The 14,654-nt window shown below is 30.1% G+C and overlaps 1 protein-coding gene across 1 annotated transcript in view; it reads right to left on the bottom strand.

Moving 5' to 3' along the window:
• Positions 1-8,959: 8,959 nt before the first annotated feature.
• Positions 8,960-14,654, bottom strand: part of LOC148301099 (neuroligin-4, Y-linked-like) — a gene marked incomplete at its 3' end in the record, with an annotated part of 211,890 nt that continues 206,195 nt past the window's right edge. The window contains exon 2 of the mRNA XM_088273829.1: positions 8,960-9,115. Within this exon, the coding sequence (XP_088129955.1) occupies positions 8,960-9,115 (156 nt within the window). The remainder of the gene's footprint in view (positions 9,116-14,654) is intronic.

Here is a 14,654-nt window from a genome sequence, read left to right as displayed (position 1 = left end):
AATTGTGGTAGAGTGGGTAGAGTTTGATACTTACCACGGGACCACAATCCGATAACATTTCAGCATCATCAGACCAACATGATCATTGGTTTGGTCTAATAGTCTTGAATGATGTCGGTAATGAAAAAAATCAGTTAATGGAAAAAAATATATAATCTGGAAAAATCTATACAGTAGCTGCAGTTAAATATGTATATTATTTATACTTTTACACTTTTTGGTTATTTTTTATTGCAAAAAAACGTCAGTAATGTTAATATATAGTCTTAAAATATAAGTGTTATTAGTATGTAACCATTAATTTATAATAATTTATAAGTAAAGATGTTATGTATTATAGATCTTCTCTAAACTAGTCATGTTAACATTAATACTTTCGAAAATTTAGTATTTCATTTATTTATTTAAATTATCATTTTATTCCTGAAAGTTAAAGGCAAGTCCATTGATAATATTTAAATGACCTACGTTAAAAAAAAATATTTAAAAAATATTTCTTTGTATTTTCTCTTTTTTTGATTTTAAAGTAAGATTTTTTTAAAGCTCGAAGTTCTTCCGATATAATCACAGAAAATTCGTTGTTTTTTGCTTGTGAAAATCCCACACGCGTATATAAAGGTATTTAAACAATGCCAAAGGGATGGTCAGAAGGGTGGAAGAAAAAACCAGGTCCCGTGTCCGCCGTGATAAGGGGTAGCGGTGTCCAAACTCCCTTTGTTACGAGATACTATTTCACGGCATTCTCCCGAAAGCTTTCATTCTCTCAGCTTCCGGTTCAGGTGGAGCCTTTGACATGTGCGTAAAGCTGTGTAAAATAAATCCATGAATTTCTCATCTCCGAAATCACCAATTTATTCCTTTTACATTTTAATATTGAAATCCTTTAGGAATTGCCAATTTGTAATAATGTTGTATGGTGATATTGTAATGCGTGCTTGTTTTCAAGCCTTTATTATGTTGTGACTGATTTTAGGACCATTCAAGATAAATATTTAATTAAAATTTTACATAGTTAATACCACAGTTGAAAATACTTAAAATCTACTGTGACACGTGTTTCGATACATTCTGCATCATTTTCAAATACCGTATGTGAAGCCAAGTCTAAATTTCAAAGGTGAGTCCTTGGGACGTTGAAAAAATGAAAAAGGAATATGAGCATATTAAATTTGAAGAAATAGTGGTATTAACCAAATGAAACTTAAATAAAAAATGGATGGATATTACCACAAAGTGACTGCAAAATCAATTAATACTGTGAAATTATTAATCCGATTTTAATTTGACAGAAACTAAAAATAAAAGCGTAAAAAGCCTTAAATCACACATCATACCATTTCGACTGCACTTGGTATACTTATTTCTTTCGTTTGACAACTTTATGGTTTACTTCCATACATAAGAGTTGATACTAGATCTCCGTTGTGTACTGCCATTTAAGTTTTCGCTTTTAGGTTTTTATTTGATAAAACTAATTTCAGTGCACCATTCACTTTGTTTTCAACATTCACTTTACATTATTTTATTTCCATAAATTATTCCATGACTAAAAAACGTACTTCTCAAATGTACGAAATCATACCACTTCGATAATATCCCCATTCTCTACTTTCTTACTGCCATTTCAGTTTTTACCGGTTTTCATTTGATTTAAATGTCTTTATTTTATAATTTACTCTGATCCGAGAATATATTTTCTAATACCAACAAATTAAAATCAAAATTATCTTACGTAGGCATCTCATAAGTTCTCAATCTCTTTTGGCATTCTATAATATTCTCCTTAATCCTAGTACACCTTTATATCTCATCGAGAGTTTCGGTTATTCATCCGAACACGGCCTATCACTTTCCACTTCTGTTGACTTTCGTTTCTCGTCATCTTCCTTCCGTCTTCACTAATTACTTTTCCGAGCTATGTGCCAGGTTTTGGAATGATCTGCCTCTTCTTATGAAAGATATCCCCTCCTTAATAACTTTCGGGAAATGTCTGAAACTTTGTCGACTTTCCATTGATTCCTAATGGTTAATTAACATAATTTTTTGTTCTTATCATAAACTCTCTAATTAAATTCTTGACCCTTAAAATCTCTGCCGAACGAACATTAAAGACTTTTGAGTATTTACCAAGTTGCTTTTGTTTATTTTCTACACTTTTTAATTATTTCACTGGTTATTTATTCATTTATTGTAAATTATGTCAATGTTGATTATTTAAAAAATTTAATATTTGTATAATACCACTTATCGAGTTTTATTTCGTTACGCACAACTCGTTTCGAAAATTACAGTTCATTGACAAATAAAGTAAATACGAAAAATAGCGAACAAAAATAACGGGTATAAGTATATTAGAAAAGGAAAAAATATGTTTTTTAACGGTTTTGAAAAAACTCGTAACTTGTATTTGAAACAAAATAAAAAAAACAGTGGTCGTTTGTTAAAATAATTTTTATGAAGCTCGTGTGATATTTAAAAAAAAACTTTTTGATATGTTTTAAACTTTATTTTACATTTAAAGTTTTATGATATTATTTCATTTCGCAGATTCAAAAACCATTTCAACAGAACATACGAATGAATATGAACATCGCTCAATAGCGTTTTTAATCTAAAACTTTGCAAAAAAAACAAAGCAGTTGAATTTCCCTGTTGTTCCATTTTCTCCTGAATATTTGGAATATTGAATCAACACAGTCAGGTGCTTCACACCTGCATCCCTCTCGCTCCGCTGGTCCTTATCCATTCTCTCTATTCATTCACTTTATTCCCCAATCCTAGAACTGTCTATCAGAGCCTTTTCAAAGGTGTCCCGAATTGTAAAGGTGTAAATAAATTTTACAGCTTGGAAATGTGTCGGTTTGTCATCCGTATTTATTCGTTCGGAAAATTGAACATTTTGTTAATAACGAGATTACGTTGTTACAAATTACACTTTATACTTCTTCTTTTTCTTTTTTTCTTATTCTTTAGTTACGACTGTGTCTTGTCATTCTCCGGTCCACTCCTGAGAGGTGTGGTATATTACCTCTTCTATCTGCTGCTATCCTCACCACTCGATCTAAACTTGCTCTTTCCCCATGATCTCTTCAAAAATGTCTTCTTACTCTTACCCATCGCACAGCATCTTCAAAATTGCATGTTTTTCTCATTTCAGAATTTCTTGCTTTGAAATAAGACAAATTTATTATTAAGTAATCTATTGGCAAAGCTTTCTAGTTATTTATTTAGTTTTGTTATTTATTTTAATACAATCATAAAATGTGGTTATTATAAAATTCTAAAATTCATCTTCTTCTCTGTCTTGGTCCTCATTACTGAGGGTTGTGACCCTTGTCGAAGCAATGATTCTTCTCTAGTTATCCCTTGACTGCGCTGCACGTAGCGCTTGAACCATAGAGGTGCCTGCTGCTGCCTAAACTTGATCGGTCCATCGTGTAAAGGATATTTTTTATTTATTTTTTTTATTTTATTTTATTTTATTTTTTTTTTTCTTTATTTAAAATTCTTTTGCATTACATAAATTCAAAAACAAAAAATATTTATAAAAAATAAAAATAAATACAAAAAAAGATCCCACAAAGGCATGGCCTGTGTGTGGGGTATATTCTTTTCCTTCTCTTCTCCTTTAGGTTACAAATCACAACCAGTCGTTCCAGGCTATCCTCATTGCCAAACGCAACGTGTCCAAAGAAGTAAAGAATCCGTAATATGCAGACTTTATTTTAAAATTAATAACTTGAAAAAAATTCCCTTCTACAGCTTTTAGGACAGGAAAAGATAGAGCTGGTCCGGATCATGCGGAGTTTAAAGATATGGTCGCCAACCTTCGATATGAGTGGCATGAGAAGAAGATGAAGTACATATCATACAAGTATTGCGTTGTAGCTTATATCGATTTTTCTTCTTCTTCTTTTCCTGTTATGTCAATTTTCAGTTGTCAATCCATCACTTTTGTGGTCTGCCTAGGAGTCGTCTTAAATTGATTTATTTTATTGATTAAAGCTCCTTGATAAAAATTTGTATCTTATTATAAAAGGCAAAACAAGAGGTGGAATAAGTGTGGGCATAAGCCAGATTTCCTGGCTCCGGAATATATGAGATTGTACGGGGATCAGAACCATTAAGGCGTTGTTTAGAGCTGCCCAAGACAAGGATAATTATTCTCAAGTGAAAATTGATAAAATGTTGCATTTCCTTGAATGTTTTTTGCAGATACTTTGTGGCACATTTTATAAACTTTATAAATTGTACATAAAACCTGATGATGACAAGTTTCTTTTCGAAACCAGTTGGATAAAGTGTATCAATAAAAAAATGGTTAAAACAAAGTGGTTTAATTTTATAAATATTGTATTTACAACATTTTGAGTGTGTCCAAATACTTGTTCACAAAATCTGGATTATCTCCAATTACAGGAGTTATTGTCATATTATTTTTTGACATCTCATCAAAGATGAAGAAGAATATGGAAGTCTGGGCATTTACGGGGCTGACGACCGTCATGGGCTGGTTTAAGTGGCCACTTAAACCAGCCGATGACGGTCGTTAGCCCCGTAAATGCCCAGACTTCCATATTCTTCTTCATCTTTGATGAGATGTCAAAAAATAATATTGTATTGATCACAAAACATCATTTTACGCAGTGCCATATAAACCATTATGTGCTGATAAGGGTCAATAATTTGGTAAATGGTAATTCGCAATTTTTTATGTTCATATTTAAATAACTAAAAAACTCGTATTCTATCACTCTGATACCATTCGCTAAATGGTCCCATGAATGAATGATTTACTTTAAAATTTTTCTTTTTCCGTCATTTTGCCATTTGGTTAGTTAATAATTAAAAAAACCGAATCATTGACGACCCTAAAAGTTTTCTTTTTCATGCAGTCCTTACCAATTCATTAACCGGCCACCTTCAGGAAGATCCTCATAATTCCTGAATATTTCTTCAGGGCTTTAGGGAATCTTCCCTAAAGCCCTGCAAAGTTTGAAGAACCTTTAGAATAAGTAATATAATAGGAAAAGTGAAATGAAATTTGATTTTAAGTAAAATCTAAATATAAACGCAAAGAAGATTAACCCTTAAATTTGATAGTTTTATTTTTACGTTAAACAATATTTAGGGCCTCAAAAGAGGTGAGGTCAAGTGACAATAAAACAAATTGTAGACTTTAAAGAAATTTTTAAGTGACTGGTAAAAATTGTGTTCGACTTATATATATATATATATATATATATATATATATATATATATATATATATATATATATATATATATATATATATATATATATATATATATATATATATATATATATATATATATATATATATATATATATATATATATATATATATATATATATATATATATATATATATATATATATATATATATATATATATATATATATATATATATATATATATATATATATATATATATATATATATATATATATATATACTCGTTTGAATAAATATACGCGTACACGCGTACACGTCATCTGTGGCAGGTCAAATCAAAACAAGGTCAAAAAGTAAAATCAATAAATAACCAAATAAATGAAAAAAAATCTCCGAACTATCAGCTTCAAAAATTCACCGATTCGCTTAGTAGAACTAAATTAAATTTTAATTGAACCTGGCAATATCCGGTGAATGATCATTTTCGACGTCCGGACGTAATTCCAATCATATTTTCATTTCGATGGAAGTGATTTTTCTATTTAAAAAGTAGTTTGATTTTATATCCAACATATAAAATCAAACTACGATATACATTTTTGATTGAGTAAAGTAGAATTGTTGTTCTTAAGCCCTTCAAAATTTAACATTTCAATAGACATGTGATTGTAAGGAATGTGAAATGAAGAGAAAACAAGATAATTTTTAAAGGAATACTATCATGTTGGTAACATTGGTAAACATACGTATAAAGATTATACTAATCTACTACTACTACTACTACCCTAACGCCGTTTCCCCGCAGGGGTAGGCAGAGAGGATGGAACGCCACACTCTTCTGTCCTGACATACACTCCTCGCCTCCTTTACATCCATACATCTAGACATACATGCCCTCCGATTACGCAGACTTTTGACACCGCCAGATTTTAGGTTCTGATTGATATGATCGTGCCAAGTCTTTTTCGGTCGTCCACGTTCTGTTTTCCCTCTCACATTCGCCACATATATTTTCTTAGTCATTCTCTCGCTATCCATTCGCTCCACATGTCCATACCACCGCAAATAACTCTTCGTAATCTTTTCAATTATTTGCCATTATACTAATCCAAGAAGAAATATTCATTAAAAAATAATAAGACAAAAAAAAAATTAAATAATGAAATAACTATTTTGTATGTAATACTTAACTAAATATTTTTTTTATCATAATTTTTTCTAAATATTTTGTAAAATAACGAAAAAATAAAATAAACTTCACACTTTTTTTTAAACTTTAAAAAAGAGAAGATTTTAATATTCCAAATTAAATATTAAAATATTCTCTTCGTATTTTAAAATATATTTCATATCTTATAAAAAGTTAAATATGAAAAGAAAAGAAAACGTGCAAAAATATTAATTAATTGATTTTGCATTAACTCTTGGTGGAAAAACCATAATTTTATTTTAATATTTTAAAAAATACTCGTATAAATTTAAAAAATATTGTTTAATTTGAGAAATTTGAAGAACTAAAGATATTCTCATAAACAGGTGAAAATACGAATCTCAGTTATGTAAAAATCAGTTGTGTATTTTCAGCTATTCATGAGAACGTATAAAGTACGAGTACTAACGTGAACGTCTCATCTAAATAGTCGAGTTTACATTAGTAAACCAAAAAATGATCTTTTAAAAGTGTTATTTTTCTTGATCAAAACTTAAATAAATTCTCAGACGAATCTCCATGTAGTTTTATTAGGATTATTTGAAAATGATAAAAAATATTTATGTTCAAAGTAAGGCCAAATATTTAACTTTTTTCTTTGATGTTGAATGTGATGAATTTACATCATAGACCTTAATTTGAGTTGAGTAGATTTTGATTATAATTTCCATCAAGAAGTTGTCGATTTATAATATTCCATGTAAGATCAAGGTGAACCAACATTTGAAACATAAACTGTCCCAAAGGACATTAGTAGTTTCGTATCAAGTAGGTATCGATTATGTTTGACATGGAAATTGATAGTTTGGTGGTTTGAGCATAATTTCAAATGAGCACTTGGCATTTTGGTTAATAGAGAGTGATGCCACGAGTACCCACTAGTTTCAAGGGAGTGTTTGAACTTTCAAATTCTACACAAAGTTCAATATCACTTTGAAAAAGAGCTTTAATCTATACTCAAGACCTTAATTTTTCGGATATCTTAGTCATAGTTACCATATGAAATCAAATTTTCATATTTATTCCTATAATTAGAGATAATCCAGATATTTGAACAAGTATTTGGATTCACTCAAAATGTTGTAAATATATTTTTCGCTTTCACTTTTATACGAAGGTATACACTGATTGAATTGCGTAAGGATATTTTATTTTGTTTATTAAATGCATTGGAAACTATGTGGAATAGTAATATAATACTCTCCTTATCACTCATCATTTACTTTGTGTAATACCACTTCATTAAATTGATATTACACAAAATGAACGATGAATGATAAGGAGAGTGTTAAGAATATTTCTTTAAAAAGTATTTAATATTTACTTTGTTAATATTTATATCTTTTATGGCACGTGTTTAATTGTTCAAGCATCATTAGTGTAATTTTTGAGTTGTGCCCTTGGAACTTGGAACTTTGAAGGATGATGAGGGTGTAGAAGGTTTATCTTCACTAGGAAACAAGGGGGGAGAATTTATCCATTGTCATATGACTAATTATAAGTTTATTATGGTTTTTAAGCCAAAAACTAACTGTCACGCCGCTTCTCCATAAGAAAGGGCAGAGATAATGGAAGGCCACACCAATCTATCATAGCGATTTTTATTGCCTTATGCCCATTCATGCATTTCCTCATACATACCAGACGATTATTCCGACCTGACAACGCCCAAGTTTTTCTAATTTTTTCTTTAGTCTTATTTCCAAGTACATTTTTTTACCTCTTATTTCCAAGTACATTTTCTTTACTCCTTTTTTAAAGTACATTTGTCTTTTAGTTTTTTAACTGTTCCTTCTATCATTCTTTTTTATTCCACTATTCAGATAACTTGACTTGATTTTTGACTAAATTAAGTCAACGATCATCTTTTTTTTGCTAGTTCCATATTTAACTTCAAAACATTAGGGTTAGTATTAAGACTCTGTTGCAAACTTCCAGTTTAGTTTTCTCTAAAAGCTTTTAATTTACTCTCAATAATTCAGTGTACCATTCACTCTACTCCAAGACTTGGAGTAGAGTACTTTTCGTATAATAAATAAATAATTAAATTTGTTTGCTATAACTGATTTCAGTGCAAGTTATAAGGCTTTAGTCAGTGACATATTGCTCAATATTAGCTCTTTTATAAAATGATATTATTAATAGTTGAAGGGTGTTTTAAAATTAAAAATTTATATGAAATGCGTAAATTAAAAGCGCCATCAAGGTAGTTTTCACAAAGAAGGCATTATGTAAATTAGCGTTTAATTGTTTTTTTTTATTATTATTATTAGGCGTGCGGTGGGTTGACTTTGTAAGGAATGAAGAGATAAGGCGTAGGACGCAGCAAATCTTGGTCACAACTGTCGTCAAGAAAAGGCGATTCAGTTGGCTTGGCCATATACTCCACATGCCTCCTGAGAGTTCTCGTCAGAACTTCGGGACGCGGTTCTGACTTGGGAGGATGCAAGGGAGCTGGCGCCGACAGAGAAGCCTGGACACAGTTTGTGGACTCCATATGCTCCACCTAGGGAGCAGGTACGGTTTTATTAATTAAAAAATTAATGTCACTTACCTAAGATACCGAGTCGATAGTTGACTGTAACGACCACGAGACCCCCATAGCTTGCCAGTACTGAGCCGTCGTAGGGGTTGCCCGAACTCCATTCGTAGCTCTCTCCGTGAATAAAGACGAGTACTGGGTAGCGAGTGTGCGTATCGCGAGCTCCTGCTGAACAGAGAGACATACATATTTAGAAAATTATAATAATTAACATCTTTATAAAATTAATTAACTTTGTTTTCACCACTTTTTTATTATACAATTCAACCTACCGGCTTATGACAGAATAAAAAATGGAAAACTTCCCATGTTGAGTTATCAATTCAAATAAATGAACATGACTAATATTTGTGAAACTTTTCAAATATTTTATGTCATCTGCTTGAATGGACCATTAACCATGTGAATTGACAGTTTTTAAGACGCATTTTCAATATCATCGGATATGTTTGATCTAAATGATAAATATAACGTCGTTTAGACTAGAGCATCATTCGTAGTAATTTAAATTGTGATTTTGTCACGAAAAAATACGGCGAGGGCACATTTTTGAAAAATGTTATTTGTACTTAATTATTATTTTTTGACATCTCATCAAAGATGACGAAGAATATGGAAGTCTGGGCATTTACGGGGCTTACAACCGTCATAGGCTGGTTTGAGTGATCACTTTACACACGTGTAACATTCACCAATTCTACCCATTATTGACAACCACACTACTCAAATTCTTGGAAGTTCTATATATATGAACCAATTTAGAAACCTTGTTCATGAATCATTAAAACTTCACTAGAGACATCTATTGGTGAGATGTAAAGAAGCTTTTTATCAAGCAGAAACTCTTAGATGTCTCTAGTGAAGTTTTAATGATTCATGAACAAGGTTTCTAAATTGGTTCATATATATAGAACTTCCAAGAATTTGAGTAGTGTGGTTGTCAATAATGGGTAGAATTGGTGAATGTTACACGTGTGTAAAGTGATCACTCAAACCAGCCTATGACGGTCGTAAGCCCCGTAAATGCCCAGACTTCCATATTCTTCTTCATCTTTGATGAGATGTCAAAAAATAATATGAAAATAACTCCTGTAATTGGAGATAATCCAGATTTTGTGAACAAGTATTTGGACACACTCAAAATGTTGTACTTAATTATTATTGTAGTTTCTTGAATGTTTTCCGCAGATACTTTGTGGTACATTTTATAATATCTTTATAAAATTAATAAACTTTGTTTTCACCACTTTTTTATATTAATACAATTAAACCTACCGGTTTCAACAATACATTGTCACCATCAGGGTTTATTTTAAATCAAAAACATTAAATAAAAATTAAACAATTTCACCAAAAACTTCCACACACTTTATAAAATATAAATGTAACATTTAGGATTTTTATGAAGTGTGTGGACGTTTTTGGTGAAATTGTTTATTTTTTTTAAATGTTTTTGATTTAAAATAAACCTTGATGATGACAATGTATTGTTGAATTGTATTAATAAAAAAAGTGGTGAAAATAAAGTTAATTAATTATATAAAGATATTATAAAATGTACCACAAAGTATCTGCGGAAAACATTTAAGATATACATATAAATTCACATAATTATTTGTTTTATCATATTATTTTTTCAAGTCTCAACATAGATGAAGAAGAATATGGAAGTCTGGGCATTTACGGAATTTATGACTGTCATAGGCCTGTTATAAAGACTAGAAGGAATGTGTATTAAATTACGCATTTTTATTGATTGTTGCGCGATATGATCAATAATCCTGAAATTACCCGGAGCATTGGTCTGTATGTTCCCGATAGTTACCTAAGACAGCGTAGGCATAGATTGTTTTACATTCCTATACATAGGACCAACCTGCCAATGGTTATGCCTGCAGGAAGAGCTACCGCTATGTTGAACATTATAACATTGGATATTGATCTGTTCCATGTGTCCGAAGGAATTTTCCGAACCGGAATTCTTTCGCCAAGCGATTGGCGCCATGAATGTTGTTTGTTATGTGTATATTAATTTATCGTTGAATAAATTGAAAAAAAATAATTGAATCACTTTACACACGTGTAATATTCACCAATTCTTACCCATGATTGACAAACACATTATTGAAATTCTTGGAAGTTCTAGATATATTGATAAAACTCGATACACAGTTCTTGAACTCGATAAAAATGGATGGTGGGATGAGGCAAGCTTTTCATTAAGCAGAAACTCTTTCATTTGTATGTGAGGTCAGAATCCTGGATTATATTCACAAACTTAAGAAACGCTTGATAATACAATTTTATTTTATTTACTTCAGCTTATAATTTGACCAGGTAATTTAATTACAACATTTTGAGATGACATTTACAGATGTCTAAAAATAATGCAAAAAATAACTCCTAATTGGAGATAATCCAGATTTAAGAACAAGTATTAGAACACAATCGAAATGTAGGAAATATTTCAATAATTTAAAAATAATAATACATTACTAAATTTCTGTTATACTTCAAAACTGAAAGTTCGAAATTCAGGATAAAAACATATTATGATAAAATTTCTAGTTTGAAGCGCATTGCAGTAGAATGGCAGTCCATTAGGCAAAAAATAACAATCAATCATAAAAATAAGGGTTGTTCTTAGAGAATTTAGAAAGTTTCAGTTTTTCCTGAAAATTTGAAACTTTCCTTAGAAAGTTTAATTAAAATAATGAAAAAGTTTCCCAGCTAGCGTTCAATTGAGCCTACTTTGGGATAAGCTATTAATAAAATCTGACTTCTTTTATTATTTTTCAAAAAATCTGATTCCTGGTTAATAAACGAGATAACAGAATTTTTATATTTTATTTGGATTCAATTTCCATTTAATTTTCACTTGGTTAATACCACTATATCTTTAATACATTCAACACCATTATTAAACAGTGCTTCTTTGTCAAGACTGATAATCAGTCTTAAAAAAGCGGTTAGCTTTGAAACCGGTAGATATTATAATTTTAGTTAAAATAAAATATTAACAGTGATTTAAAAACAAAGTTGCATTTTAATTATAAAATTGAAAATCACAAAGTCAGTGCTTCAAATATTAATTATAAATAATATCTTGCTGTCGTTGTAAAATAAAAAGTATTTTTTTAAACTTCTTCAAACCCTTTCATGAACCCGGATGGTGCATAGGGCACTGCATGGTATGAACAATGTGTTATTTTGATTCTTGACAAAAGAATGACAGTTGATCAGCCCTCCGTTTCAGTCCAGGGTCAATATATATCGAGAATAAATATAACAGTAAAAATATCACTTACATTTACAACATTTGATCCACCCAAGGATTCGAACCATTACATTACGGAGGGGGACAACTGTTGAACAACGTTTAAAAAATGTATTTCAAAACTCAGTGTGCATTTTATAAATTTAAAGAAATAATTATTAAAATTTTACCTATCAAAATATTGTATCATTACATCAAAATTATTGAACCAAATAATAAATTTCACAATACGAATTTCAAATTTAAAATGACTATTTATAAAATGAGAATATTTCAGTTTTCTCAAAAGCTTTTGAAATGGATTTTTCGTTGTAAAAAGTAGTCATCAAATTGCGGCGTTTAACCCTCATTCCCTACCCTCGTGGTGAAAAGGAGTGACGGTAGGCTGTGTTTAGATTTACCATAAATAAATGCGACATTTTTCCAGAAACACTGAACATTTTCATTTATGAAACTCGTTTTTCTCGCCGGCAGAGCGCCGTAATATCTACCTGTCGTAAATATTGTTAGAGGCATAAATAAACACATATCGGAGCGTACACACAGCGTCGTTTCCGCGTGGGGATGAATTTTTACGATCTGGTCAACATAATTTTCCATCCCCACGTCCTGAAAACACTTGGAGGGCATTAAAAATGTATGACGTCATAAATCTACCCCTTTTACACCTACTCCATGAGCACGCGTAACCTTGCATTCTCGTCATCCCTTTGTGTTTTTGTCAAGAAGAATTTTATCACCACCAAGTCAAATTAATAAAATATTGTACAACATACATTTATATATAAAAGAGTTATAACCTCACTTTACTACTGGGTAATGTTTATATTTTTTGCGATTTGAATGTGTGTACAGGCGTGATGATATTTCATCACAAAAAAATACATGGTTATAATGTTTCATTATATATATATATATATATATATATATATATATATATATATATATATATATATATATATATATATATATATATATATATATATATATATATATATATATATATATATATATATTTGTTATCACCTAAGTAATAATAGGGTTTGTACTTTTAATTATTTAAAAAAATATTTATTATTAACCTCCAGACGTTTAATTTAAGCTGTAACAAACATTGTAATAATAATAAGATTACAATTTATAAAACAAAATGATTAAATAAAAAAATATATTTACTAACAAACTATCACGCCACTTTCCGCAGAGGTTGCCAAAGAGAATAGAACGCCACACCAATCTGCCTCCTCACACAATGGCTTCTTCATATTCATATATCTTGGACACAACATTTTGAGTGTGTCCAAATACTTGTTCACAAATCTGGAGTATCTCCAATTATAGGAGTTGTTTTTCGTATTATTTTTTGGCATCTCATAGCATGTGAAGAAGAATATGGAAATCTGGGCATTTACGGCATTTTCTGCTCAATAAAAAAGCTTCTTTTCATCTCACTAATAGATGTCTGTAGTGAAAATCTAGTGAATCAAAAACAATGTTTTGAAATTGGTTCATTTATATAAAACATCCAAGAATTTGAGTAGTTATGTTTTTAATCATGGATTGAATTGGTGAATGTAACGCGTGTGTAAAGCGATTACCTTAACCAGCCTATGACTGTCGTCAGCTCCGTAAATGCCCAGACTTCCATATTTTACTTAGTTTTTAATGATATGTAAAAAATATATATTCTTATATCTCCATTAATTAAAAATATAATAAATATTAGTACAAAACAGCAATTTTTTTAATTCACTCACTGCAAAAAACACGTATTTTACCTAAGTTGTTATTCAAAAATAATGAAACACGGTTGGATTAAATATTTTTGCTTCTTATATTCGATACAGTCGAAAAGCATATAAAGGTGTATGAATAAACTAATATTTGATGTGAAATAAGAATCAATTTTTTAGATTTTTCCAGACAGTGAGAGAGAGATTTTTGGATGAAAACATTTTTTCTCTCGAAATCGTAAAAATGTACTATTTCGTATAAAAGGTGAAAATATTTCGCTTGAAAAATTTTCTTGCTTTATCTTTAGTATAATCTGTCATATTCATCACAACCCCCAATTTCCAAAACTGTTGCCGACACCTGTGTCCCCGACAAATAGCCTTCAAGGTGGAAATACGGAGTGGAAAGGTTCTCTACGCCCTTTATAGGGCCTACAACGAAGAGGTTAAACAGTACAATGAATATATTCTAACACATTGAAGACGCGATCATTTAAGTCGTCATTTTTACAAATATTACTCAATATTATGAATTTAAAATTTAAAAATAATAATTTCACTTTTAAAAAAAAGTTTTACTTTTACAAAAAGGTATTTAAAAGATAATTTTTACCTCGAGTTTTGCTGATTTGCAATCTGTTAAAGCAGTTATATTTTTTTTTACCGTTTTATGGCCATGTTTTGATTAAAAAAAAGG

The sequence above is a fragment of the Brachycentrus maculatus genome, unplaced genomic scaffold (genome assembly GCF_059751285.1).
Source record: "Brachycentrus maculatus isolate JH-2025_06_01 unplaced genomic scaffold, ASM5975128v1 h1tg000610l, whole genome shotgun sequence".
NCBI lineage: Eukaryota > Metazoa > Arthropoda > Insecta > Trichoptera > Brachycentridae > Brachycentrus > Brachycentrus maculatus.
This window is presented reverse-complemented; position numbering and strand designations above follow the sequence as displayed.